Raw genomic sequence first — 13,525 nt, forward strand, 5'->3', positions numbered from 1 at the left:
ATTTTATTTATTTATTTATTTAAGCGACTGGCTATGCAGCTATAATAGCTGAGTGGTTAAGTGCCTCTAATGCAAAAGGTACTGAGTTTAAATCCCGCCCGAAACTTTTCTGAAATACAGGCTAAATTAGATTTAAATACACTTGGGTGTCACCAAGCACTGACTCCATATATGGACATAGCTATATATATAGTCATAGCAGGGACTCCTAAGCCGCGGACTTACACTGAGGGATTTCCCTTACTGTACAGCGATCTTCTGCATAGAAATAGGGGCTAAATTAGATTTAAATACACTGACTCGAGCATCGCGCTCGAGCACACGTGGTGTTCGGCCGAACTCCGCGATGTGCTGAGCATAGAACTAGTGTTTGGCCAAGCATGCTGGCTCAACACTAATAATAAAGATTTTTTTTATGTCTCCATTTTCTGAAAGGCATATTTTTTCAATTTTTTTGGTGATCATCTTGTGTAGGGGCTTGTTTTTTGCAGGAAAAGTAGATGTTTTTATTGATAAATTTAATATTACACGTCATCCTGGCATCCTATGATTTAAAGTTGGGTCCCAAAACAAAATCGGTAACAGTGTCTCCCCATCTTTTCACTGTATGTGACAGTGAAGCCTTTTGGACTTTCTCTGGCTATATCTGCATCTCTTATAATTATTGTTGTGACCATACGCTGTCACATATTTCACTAGCATCTGTATGTTTTAATTTAGCATTTGAGAAAAGGAAACAAAAAAGTGTGAACCAAGAGAGGAAACAGTGGCGTAAGTGGGTGTTAATAAAATAGTGACAAAAGGGAGTGTTAAAAAAAAGCTTCTAGTTTTATGTAATGACTTGAAAGGTGAGTTTATATTCAATAGGTTAATGTCTCAGAATGGTTAATGTTCTGATGGTTATCATAGCCATCTAAATTATCTTTCAAAGAATAGCAAATTCATCACTCCATTTCAAAATGTGTAAAGGTAAGTGATGTTGACAAAGGAACCTCTCGGGGTACATCCAGTCAGTCAGTTTTTGGCATATAGGAATTAATTCTCCTTTATTCTTTTCATGATTTGCTCCTGCTTTTGGCTTCCAAAAAGTGCAGAAACCGTATGGCTGTACTCTAACAGCAATTTGTAAGCTGCTTGCGATACTTGTGGCAATTGTTTGCTATGATTGTTAAAAAATTATGTGTTTAGCGGGTGTGGATACTATTGAATAAAAACGTATTGCCAATTATTGGCGACCAGCGTCTAATATTGTTTATAGCTGCTTATGTATAAGAACATTTTGAAGGTCATATATGTGTGTCCTTCTTGACCTTTCCTCTTCACTCAAGATAATCTGAGATGAGATGAGCAGAGCAAGAAAACATGAGGAAAACATAATTTAGGCAGGCTATATTATGTTGTATGTCATGGGTATTGTGTATATACTTTGTTAACATTGTGGTATTAACTTAATGGGGTTGTCTCACTTCAGCAAATGGCATTTATCGTGTAAGGAAAGTTAATACAAGGGACTTACTGATGTATTGTGATTGCCCATATTGCCTCCTTTGCTGACTTGATTTGTTTTTCCATCACATTATACACTGCTCGTTTCCAGGTATTACGACTACCCTGTAATCCAGCAGTGGTGATCGTGCTTGCACACTATAGGAAAAAGTGTCAGCCTCTCTGGTGGCCAGGACCATGGGAGCACACATACTGTATGCATGCATGTGCATTTATAATGCGATGGGAAAATTAATCCAGCTAACAGAGGAAGCAATATGGATAAATACAATACATTAGTAAGTGCCTTATATTAACTACATGGTACTTGTCATTTGCAGAAGTGAGACAAATCCTTTAATACTAAAGAGTAAAGAGATGCATTTTAACTTAGATTTTTTTTTCTAATAAACTAAATGTCACTCTTAGGCCTTACGATGTGGCTGTAGTATGTCTACCAGTGTTATACAGATTTAATGCACAGAGCCAATAGACTGCTATGGGGATTTTTCACACTACTCCTCTGTGTACCTTCAATTTTTCCATATAAATCAATAAGAAGCAAATTCAATTGGGGACATTTCCCATACGTCAGTCTTGATCCCCTGTTAGCTGGAGTGAAATGTGTCTAATTTATTAAGAAGCAAATGTCTTTTAATAATAAATTAGTCGCATCTCTGGTACTTCTTGAGCCAGAAACCAAGTGTTCTGGCTGGCGTACTGTAGACATCAGCTATAACTTATGCCAAACTATAACTACAGTTGGGCAAATTGTGGTAAATCAGGAAGCGCCGTCCCCTCCCGGTTAAACCCTGCATTCTTTTCTCACCATCTCAGAAAAGTGTTGATAAGTTGAAAATGTGGCACATTATGGTACAAATATGGCATGCACCATAATTTGCAACTTTTTTACGCCACAATAGTGGTATAAAAGCTTTAATAAATGTCCCCCTACTGTGCCTAACAATTTGTGCCCTGTTTTATTGCATGCTATATTACATAGGCTGTCCTCTCTAGAAAGTAAGGCAGAATATTCACCTAAACATGGTGTACAATATATACTGTATTTTATGCTGACATTGTTTTTGTTATAAATGCATATGACTATATGAGGACATACTTGATTTTATGTTTTTTAATGCATTGTTTGTTCTGTTATTACTAAAATTATCAGCATTAGTATTTGCATATTTTGTGATGTGTGTCCCTTAGGGAGATTTTTAAATAAATTACATAAATATTTATTGTAACAGAAAGGGTATACACTCACCTAAAGAATTATTAGGAACACCTGTTCTATTTCTCATTAATGCAATTATCTAGTCAACCAATCACATGGCAGTTGCTTCAATGCATTTAGGGGTGTGGTCCTGGTCAAGACAATCTCCTGAACTCCAAACTGAATGTCAGAATGGGAAAGAAAGGTGATTTAAGCAATTTTGAGCGTGGCATGGTTGTTGTTGCCAGACGGGCCGGTCTGAGTATTTTACAATCTGCTCAGTTACTGGGATTTTCACGCACAACCATTTCTAGGGTTTACAAAGAATGGTGTGAAAAGGGAAAAACATCCAGTATGCGGCAGTCCTGTGGGCAAAAATGCCTTGTGGATGCTAGAGGTCAGAGGAGAATGGGCCGACTGATTCAAGCTGATAGAAGAGCAACGTTGACTGAAATAACCACTCGTTACAACCGAGGTATGCAGCAAAGCATTTGTGAAGCCACAACACGCACAACCTTGAGGCGGATGGGCTACAACAGCAGAAGACCCCACCGGGTACCACTCATCTCCGCTACAAATAGGAAAAAGAGGCTACAATTTGCACGAGCTCACCAAAATTGGACTGTTGAGGACTGGAAAAATGTTGCCTGGTCTGATGAGTCTCGATTTCTGTTGAGACATTCAAATGGTAGAGTCCGAATTTGGCGTAAACAGAATGAGAACATGTATCCATCCTCTGATGGCTACTTCCAGCAGGATAATGCACCATGTCACAAAGCTCGAATCATTTCAAATTGGTTTCTTTAACATGACAATGAGTTCACTGTACTAAAATGGCCCCCACAGTCACCAGATCTCAACCCAATAGAGCATCTTTGGGATGTGGTGGAACGGGAGCTTCGTGCCCTGGATGTGCATCCCTCAAATCTCCATCAACTGCAAGATGCTATCCTATCAATATGGGCCAACATTTCTAAAGAATGCTATCAGCACCTTGTTGAATCAATGCCACGTAGGATTAAGGCAGTTCTGAAGGCAAAAGGGGGTCCAACACCGTATTAGTATGGTGTTCCTAATAATTCTTTAGGTGAGTGTATAGGAGTAATAATAATAATGATAATAATAATTATTAATATTATTATAAATTGTTGTTTTTATTATTAATTCTATTCACTATGATAAACCACTTCAAATGAGGTGTTTAAAATTATGGTGTGCAATTTAAAAAAAATAAATAAACGTGTTCTAATGGTCAAATGGTCTTTTTCTATATTTTTTTAAAGGAAATTTATGAAGACGGTGCTCAGTAATTAACATTAATTAAGAATATGGAATTACAAACTGAATATGCTATTTTAAAACTTCCCTTGGATTCCAACCATTCCCAGTTGGATATTGCTAACAGAAAAGAAGCTTTTGGTATGTTAAAATTAACTATATGAAATGTAAGTACGTATAATGTGCTAAAATACGGAAGTTAATAAAGTCCGAAGCATAAAGAGGATCTGTCAGCTCTCCAGACATGTCTATTTTAGTAAATAATGTACTCCATATACAGTTGTTGGCAAATGTTTTGAGACTGACACAAATTTTAGTTTTCACAAAGTTTGCTGCTACTATACACTACTTTTGGATCTTTTTGTCAGATGTTTTGTCAGATATTTCTATGGTAAACTGAAGTACAAATATAAGAAACATTTATTTTATTTTATTGACAAATACAAGTTTATGCAAAGACTCAGTATAAACCCTTCTTTTCAATACTTCTAAAATTCACCCTGCCTAATCAGTGCTTGGACTTTATCACACATTTGTGTTTTTGTTTGTCCACCAAGTTTGTGAAGATTAACCCCTTCAGGACCCTGCTATTTTTCACTTTAAGGACCAGGCCATTTTTTTTAAATTTGACATATGTCACTTTATGTGGTAATAACTTTGGAACGCTTTTACTTATGCAAGCCATTCTGAGATTCTTTTCTCGTGACACATTTTACTTCATGATAGTGGCAAATTTCAGTCAATATATTTTTTTTTATTTAAAAAAAATACCAAATTTACAAAAAATTTTTTTAAATGTGCAACTTTCCAAATTTCAGTTTCTCTGCTTTTAAAACAGATAGTAATACCTCATATAATAATTATTACTTTACATTTCCCATATGTCTACTTTATGTTTGGATCATTTTGTGAATGCCATTAAATTTTTTGGGGACATTAGAAGGATTAGAAGTTTTCTGAAAATTTCTAAAACCCACTTTTTAAGGACCAGTTCAGGTCTGATGTCACTTTGTGGGGCTCAATATTTATTACCCTGATTCTGTAGTTTACAGAAACACCCCATTTGTGATTGTAAACTGCTGTACGGGCACACAGCAGGGCACAGAAGGAAAAGAGCGCCATGTGGTTTATGGAGGGCAGATTTCACTGGGATAATTTTAAGTTGCCATGTCACATTTAAAGACCCCCTGATGCACCACAGTTTTGTTGGTACTATTTTAGGGTACATATAATTTTTGGTTGCTTTATATTACACTTTTTTTGAGGCAAGGTAACAAAGAATAGCTGTTTTGGCATCGTTTTTATTTTTTGTTATTTACAATGTTATATCATGTGCTATTTTATAGAGCAGGTTGGTACGGACACGACAATACAAACTATGACTACTTTTTTTGGTTGTTTGTTTCAGTTTTACATAATAAAGCATTTTTTTAAAAAATATTTTTTTGTGCCTCTATATTCTGAAAGCCATATTTATTTTTAATTTTTTGGGCGACTGTCTTATGTAGGGGCTAGTTTTTTTAGGGTTGAGATGACGGTAAGATTGGTACTATTTTAGGGTGCATATGACTTTTGATCGCTTGGTATTACATTTTTTGTGAAATGGCTTTTTTTACATAGTTTTTTTATTTTTTTATTTTACGGTGTCTACCTGAGGGTTAGGTCATGTGATATTTTTATACATAAAGTTGTTATGGATGCGGCAATACCTAATATGTATACTTTTTCTAATTTATTTAAGTTTTACACAATAAAAGCATTTTTGAAACAAACAAAATCATGTTTTAGTGTCTCCATATTCTTAGAGCCATAGTTTTTTATTTTTTGAGTGATTGTCTTAGATAGGGTCTCATGTTTTGTGGGATGAGATGATAGCTTGATTGGTACTATTTTGGGGTGCGTATGACATTTTGATCACTTGGTATTACACTTTTTGTGATGTAAGGTGCTTTTTTTGCACTGTTTTTAGTTTATTTTTTTACGGTGTTAACCTGAGGGGTTAGGTCATGTGATATTTTTATACAACAGGTTTTTATGGATGTGGCAATACCTAATATGTATACTTTTTTAAATTTATTTAAGTTTTACACATTAAAAGAATTTTTGAAACAAACAAAATCATGTTTTAGTGTCTTCATATTCTGAGAGCCATAGTTTTTTATTTTTTGGGCAATTGTCTTAGGTAGGGTCTAATTTTTTGCGGGATGAGATGACGGTTTGATTTGTACTATTTTGAAGTGCGTATGACTTTTTGATCGCTTGGTATTACACTTTTTGTGATGTAAGGTGACAAAAAATTGCTTTTTTAACAACGTTTTTACTTTATTTTTTTACGGTGTTCACCTGAGGGGTTAGGTCATGTGATATTTGAATAGACCTTGTTGTTACGGACACGCAGATACCTAATATGCCTTTTTTATTTTTTCACTTTTAACACAATAAAAACATTTTTGAAACAAAAAAATCATGTTTTAGTGTCTCCATATTCTGAGAGCCATAGTTTTTTTTTTTTTTGTCCGATTGTTTTATGTAAGGGCTAATTTTTTGCGGGATGAGGTGACGGTTTGATTGGTACTATTTTGGCGGGCATACGCCTTTTTGATCGCTTGGTGTTGCACTTTTTGTGATATTAGGTGACAAAAAAATTATTGTTTTAGCACAGTTTTCATTTTTATTTTTTCTATGGCATTCAGTTGAGGGTGTGGATCATGTAATATTTTTGTAGAGCCGGTCATTATGGAAATACCCAATATGTCTGTTTTTATTTTTTTTCAATTTTTTTTTGCAATTTTATGTGTTTTATTTAGAGAAATTTTATTTATTAATTTTTTTACTTGAAACTTTATTTTATTTATTATGAAAACCACTTTTTTTTTACTTTTTATTTTTGTCCCACTCTGGGATTTCAACTTCTGGGGTCTGATCCCCTCTGCAATCCATTACAATACAACCTGTATTGTAATGCATTGCCTTTCAGCTTTTATACTGACACCTGCCTGTGAGATCCAGCCTAAGGGCTGGATCTCACAGGCTTCCATAGAAGGCAAGCCCCGCTGCCTAGGGAAGGCATTGGGCTTGCCTTCTCTGCCATCGGGTCCCCGCCGCTGCAGTCCTCCGCGAAACCTCTGCATGCCGCGGTCAGCTTTGACCGCGGCATTTAATTGGTTAATACGCCGACATCTGTGTTTTCAACGTTGCTGGCGTATGCAGCAGGCCCCCGGCTGTCAGTAACTGCCGAGTCCGTGCCGCTGATCGGGCAGGCGCAGTTCCTGCACCCGCCCGATCAGACCGCAGTACATGTTCTGAGCTGGTCCTTAAGTCACGTCCACCAGTGCCATTCATGTACCACGAGGGTCCTCTACGGGTTAACCACAGGTTCTCTATGTGATTAATATAATAAGCGTTTTCTGGCCATTTCAATGTTTCGAACACAGAGACACTTAGTTATCACTTTTCCTTGTGACACTGTGCTGCATCATGTTGGAAAAGGCATTATTCACCACCAGATTGCTACTGGATTGTTGGGAGAAGTTGCTCTTGCAGGATTTGTTGATACCATTTTTATTCATGACAGTGTTCTTAGGCAAATTGAGAGTGAGCCCATTCCCTTGAATGAGAAGCAACCCCACACATGAAATGTCTCAAGATGCTTTACTGTTGGCATGGCAGGGGACTCATCACAGTGCTCACCTTTTCTTTTCCAAACAGTCTGAAGGGGGGACCTCAGAGAAAATCCTCTGCAGTGTAATTCGTGTACTTCTTGCAGAATGTCAGTCTGTCCTTGATGTGTTTCTTGGAGAAAAGTGGGTTCTTTGCTAGTGAGTTGCAGTTCCAGCTCACCTATTGCATAAAAACTCCGCTTGCACGGAAGGACCAGGGAATACAAGACGTAATGATGAAAAACAAATCCGGCACAATGGATGCTTTGCAGTAAAATCTTCCGTTAATTTCAGCAACATAACTTCACGTACAGACAATGCAGACACAAGCGGTATGCCAGTTGACGCGTTTCAAGTTTTTACTGCAAAACATCCATTGTGCCGGATTTGTTTTTCATCATGGGTTCTTTTCTACCCTTCTTGACACCGGGCCATGCACAAAATCCTTTGCTTCACTGTATGTGCAGATGCACTCACACTGCTGCCATTCCTGAGCAAACTCAGCACTGGTGGTGACTTGATCCCTTAGCTAAATTCTATTTAAGAGACAGTCCTGGCACATGCAGGACTTTCTTGGACACCCTAAAGGCTTCTTCACAGCCATTGAACTTCTCTCCTTGACGATCCGATAAATGGTTGATTTAGGTGCAATCTGACAAGCAGCAATGTCCTTGCCTGTGAAGCCCTTTGCTAGTGATCTGATAAATGGTTGATTTAGGTGCAATCTTATAAGCAGCAATGTCCTTGCTTGTGAAGCCCTTTGATGCAAAACAATGATGATTACATGTATTTTCTTAGAGATAACTGTGGTTAACAGAAGAAGACAATGTTTTCAAGCACCCCCTCCTTTTTTAATCAACTGCTCTTCTAATTCCAGAAGCATGAAAGAGTGATATCAGCTGCCCGTCCTCGTTAATACTGTCTCCTCAGCAAATGACAAGATCACTGAAATTATGTTAGCATGTCATTTCAGCTATATTTTTTTACAGGGCTGAAATGTAGTAGAAGTTATTTTTTTTTCCTTTCTTAATTGTCATGTCAAGGGATGACTTTGCAGTCAATTGCAATTCATCTGATCACTGAATCATCTGATCCATCTGATTATCTGATTCATCTGATCACAACAAGTGATAATGCAAATTGCCACCATAAAAACTGAAGCGGCAAACTTTGTGAAAACAATAATTTGTGTCATTCTCAAAACCTTTGACCACGACTGTAGTATAACAACTCTGGGACATCTTCTCTTATGCGGTGCCATTCCCAGATCATTCTTCCTCTGACATTGTCCAATCAGGGCTGAAAGTGCCAAACTAAGTAAGGGCACACCATTCTGGCAAGGGGACTGTAACACCCATTTGTCAATTTGATTATGAATATTTAGGAGAAATCACAAAGAAATGACACAATATAGTAAAGCCAAAAAGCGTATCATAATTGTTCTTTGCACGGTGAATGGAAGTCTTCCATTCTAGAGGACTATTAGGCTGTGTTTACTTTTGAAACATTTTAATTGCTGCAATGTACATATCTAAAACTTTGACATGCCTTGACACACTTTCTGATAAACTGGCATTAAAGTGCTCACCTTGTATTGTATGTGGGCTGGCGATTAAAAATAAAACAGATCCTATATTTTGATGGTCATTTTTCAAGGTCCATTAAAAAACATGGCCAAGTGAATAGGCTCAGACTTCAATTGCTCTGAAAACAGTGGTGTGACAGCCATTAAAAACGTGCGATGGTTTCCTTTATACAGTTTCAGTGCAGACCTATGTGTCTGCATTGTTACAAACTACAAGTATAGCATCTGTGCAGGCTTCACCAGCAGTCATGTGCTACAGTACATCCTTCGACTAGTTCCCCTAAATACTTTCTTTAGATTCGCTACAAAAGGGGACCCAGAGAGTTGAGAAGCACATGACAGAAAGACAGACTGTACACAGAGTTTGTTTTATAGAGATCAAATGACTTATGTACAAAAAACAGTCTTTATTTATTTCTTTATTTATTTTAGATGTACAGTAATTAGTGTTGAAATTGGAATTCAGTCAAAAGTTTAGGAAAATTTTGATTCTAAACAAATCCATTTTCCTAAAATGGCGGCTGTATGTGTTAAAAAGTGAATCTAAGTGTAGAGGAGACAAGCCCGGGAACAGAAGATCACCCAAAATGCCTTTCAGCCAATCCACAGATAGCCATCCCCTGTGATGTTACAGCCCTATAAAACCCTCATCCCGCAGTCTCTGCCATTGTCCTATGAGCTGAGCATAGGGAGAGACATGGCAAGTGCTCATATGTACGGACAGTGTTTGTTGAAAACTAATAATAGAACAATATTAGAGAGGGAGACTGCAAGAACAGTGCAGGGAGAGTGCAGAGAGAGTGCAGGGAGACTGCACGTAGTCTTATTCTGCATCAGTTTTGTTTATTTATTCCTACATTTACTTATTCCTTCATCAGCCGTAAACTAAGATATGTAATTCAATACCAATAAGATAGAAGCCTTTATTATTCCAGTGCCAGCATGCCAACCTATACCACCCAGTCCACACCCCTTAGGGGGCCAGGTCTTAATGATGACCAACCTCATCTTCTGTTGGCTTTACTTCTTCCAAGTCATCATTCAATGACTCCATATCCTAGAAAAGTCATTAAGATGCAGACAAAGGTGGAACTTGATGTTCCTGATCACATGTTCTCATCAATATTAGATGATGTGGAAAAGGAAGAAAAGCAGATGTCAGAAGAAGGGCTCCCACCTGTAGGGCAGGAGAGCTCTGGGGTTGGAGATATGAGTATGCCAGAGTTTATTAATATTCAGTATTTACTGCCAAATAATCTGCAGGAGATTGCAGGCAAGAACAGCAATAATATGCATATTGTCCTTCCACCTAACCAGCCAAACTACATACCAACAACAGCCTCTGTTTAAAGGTGCCGAGCGGCCATTAACAATGAAGGACTATACAGTGCAGTTTTCATTATTAAATGAAAGGCAGCTGCAGGTTAATTGGCCACTCGGTTCTTCACTGCAGCATGGTCGCAACCCACCTGCAGCAAGCATGCTCTGTGTGGCCATAACCTATGGCAGAGAGGCCTGGGTATACCTGATTTATAGCGATTCATGAGAATTAATTCAGAACAAATCAAATTTTTAGGCGAACTTTGGCGAAGTTGCCGAATCAAATCTTTCAAAACTTCTCTAACAGTAATGATGTTGTCCAAAAATTGGTTGCAACATTTCAATTAGCCCTAATTAATTAGTAAGAGGTGAAAGAATCAATACTAAAATGCAATGTTTTAAAAGTATCATAAAGAGACTTGAAAATGGGCCAAAAATAGATAAACTAGAAAAGAATCATGTTTTATCCAAAATGATCCCCGCAAATGCCATTCTTACACTGCTCCCTTGTCCACTGCACTCCACTTCCTGGTCTCGGGTTGAAGTGTCTTGTGCTCAGCCAATCACAAGCTAACGCGAGTCACCAGTTTGGCCAACAATTTACTAGATGCCGTTTCAAGCTATGTTTTCTGTGTTTCAAGCTATAAAGATTCGTTTTTTTTTATATTGTTAACCCTTTCCAAACCACGGCTATGGTCGTCAATGGATGAGGGACAGGTACAATGAACACATTTATCAATAACAGATGAATTTTAAACAGTGGCACCTAATGCCATCATTCTTCAGACTCAAGACTGCACAATTGCAGACAAATATATAAGGTTTTCTCTCTACTTGTCATACTGCAAAATTATATGTAAATAAATGTTACATGAATTTGAATACCGTACATAATATTTTTAATGTGTTTTCTGATACAGAAATATCTGTGACAGATACAAGACCGGAACAAATAAAAACAAAGCAAAGTAATGTTTGGAATGGAACGATCATAGTTTTCCTTTTGATTCTCATAATTATTCTCAGCTGTACAATTGGGGTACTTGGTAAGACAGTCTTTGAAATTCTCAGACTAATTCTCACTGATTGTTGCTTATCCGCTAATTTAAATATTTAATTGACAACTTTTCACAAGTAAAAACTAACCCATGTAGTTTATTACTTTTTTTTTTTGCAGTTTTTTTATACAGTCTTCTCAAAAACTTTGAGAATTAAACACATTTTTGTTTTCACAGTGGTAATTTGCATCAACCCTAGATTAAGACTGATCAGATGAATTGCAGTTAATTGCCATCGAAATTAAAGGAAACCTGTCACCATTAAAATGCAGTTTAATCTATAGGCAACATGTTATGTAGAACTGGAGTTCTTGAGCAGATTGGTACATAGTTTTATATAAAATATTTAGTAAAACTTGTATTTTATAAATTTAAATTATTGCTCATTCTGGGCTTTGAAGTCACAGCGGTGGTCCTTTCAGTGACTGACAGCTATCTCTATAAATAGTCATAGAGGGAAGGCTGTCAATCACTGATAGGACCGCCTCCTGGATGTCAACACCCAGAATGAGCAGTAATTTAAATGTATAAAATACTAGTTATACTGTATCTTCACCCATAAAACTACATAGCAATCTGCTCAGCTCTTCCTGCTCTATAACATGCTGCCTGCAGCTCAAACACCACGTGCAACATGACAGGTTCCCGTTAACTTAAAAAAAAAAAAAAAAAGACCTGCCTTAAATTGACCTGAAATGATCTGTGAACATCATTTCAGTGATAGTGATGAGCGGCAGGGGTCATATTCGAATTCGCGATATTTCGCGAATATTTTGCAGAATATTCCTCGAATATTCACGAAATTTGAATATTCGTCAGGAGTAGTGTTGATTGTGAATTTTCGTAATCCGAATTTTTGTAACGAGAATTTTCGTAATGTGAATTTTCGTAATGAGAATCAATGAGATTGTGAAAACTCAGATCCGATGGTATATTCTAACCCCCAGGCATTCCCATGGTGACAGGGACGCTTGTCGGGGAGGAGTATGCCAAAGTGGAACAACTGTACAGATTAAGAAAAAAAAGACGAATATTCTAAAAAACTTATATATTAGTTTTTTAGAATATTCGTAATATTCTAAAACAAGAATATATAGTGAATATTCGAAAAAAATAGAATGTAGAACAATTTAGCTAATATAGTGCTATAATCTTTTTTTTTAATAGTTTTTTTTAGTAATTTTTTTCCAATCTATGCTTCAGATGAGAAAAAAATTACAACTATTAGACAAAGAAGATTATAGCACTATATTAGCTAAATTGCCCTATATTCATTTTTTTTTTAATATTTGCTATATTGCTATATATTCATTTTTTAGAATATTCGTAATATTCTAAAACAAGAATATATAGCAATATAGCGAATTATTATATTACGAAAATTTGCATTACGAAAATTCTCATTACAAAAATTTGAATTACGAAAATTCGCAATCAACACTACTCCTAAAGCCAACGATATTGCAACCTTCTCATTGGCCCACAAGCTAGAAGCAGGGAGGGATCATGTGTACTAATTTAAAAAAAATCTCGAATATTCGCTATATATTCTTGTTTTAGAATATTACGAATATTCTAAAAAAATAATATATAGCTATATAGCGAATATTCGAAAAACAAAAACAAATATAGAGCAATTTAGCTAATATAGTGCTATAATCTCCTTTGTCTAATAGTTGTCATTTTTTCTCATCTGAAGTTCAGATTGGAAAAAAATTACAACTATTAAAAAAAAAGATTATAGCACTATATTAGCTAAATTGTTCTACATTCGGGGTTTTTTGAATATTCGCTATATTGCTATATACAGTATTCTTGTTTTAGAATATTACGAATATTCTAAAAAAATAATATATTAGTTTTTTAGAATATTCGTCTTTTTTTTTTATCTGTACAGTTGTTCCACTTTTGCATACTCCTC

At 36.3% G+C, this 13,525-nt stretch overlaps 1 protein-coding gene across 2 annotated transcripts in view; it reads left to right on the forward strand.

Annotated features, from left to right (window-relative positions):
• The first annotated feature begins 875 nt into the window (after positions 1-875).
• Positions 876-13,525, forward strand: part of LOC121004362 (natural killer cells antigen CD94-like) — a 39,778-nt gene continuing 27,128 nt past the window's right edge. Inside the window, exons 1-3 of one of the 2 annotated variants that reach the window (XM_040436548.1) lie at positions 876-969; positions 3,988-4,123; positions 11,467-11,592. In XM_040436548.1, coding sequence (XP_040292482.1) covers positions 4,033-4,123; positions 11,467-11,592 — 217 coding nt within the window. In that variant the 5' untranslated portion in view covers positions 876-969; positions 3,988-4,032. Of the gene's footprint in view, positions 970-1,653; positions 1,785-3,987; positions 4,124-11,466; positions 11,593-13,525 lie in introns of those variants that run through there. The other variant, XM_040436549.1, reaches the window with a different exon arrangement.

The sequence above is a fragment of the Bufo bufo genome, chromosome 6 (genome assembly GCF_905171765.1).
Source record: "Bufo bufo chromosome 6, aBufBuf1.1, whole genome shotgun sequence".
Taxonomy (NCBI): domain Eukaryota; kingdom Metazoa; phylum Chordata; class Amphibia; order Anura; family Bufonidae; genus Bufo; species Bufo bufo.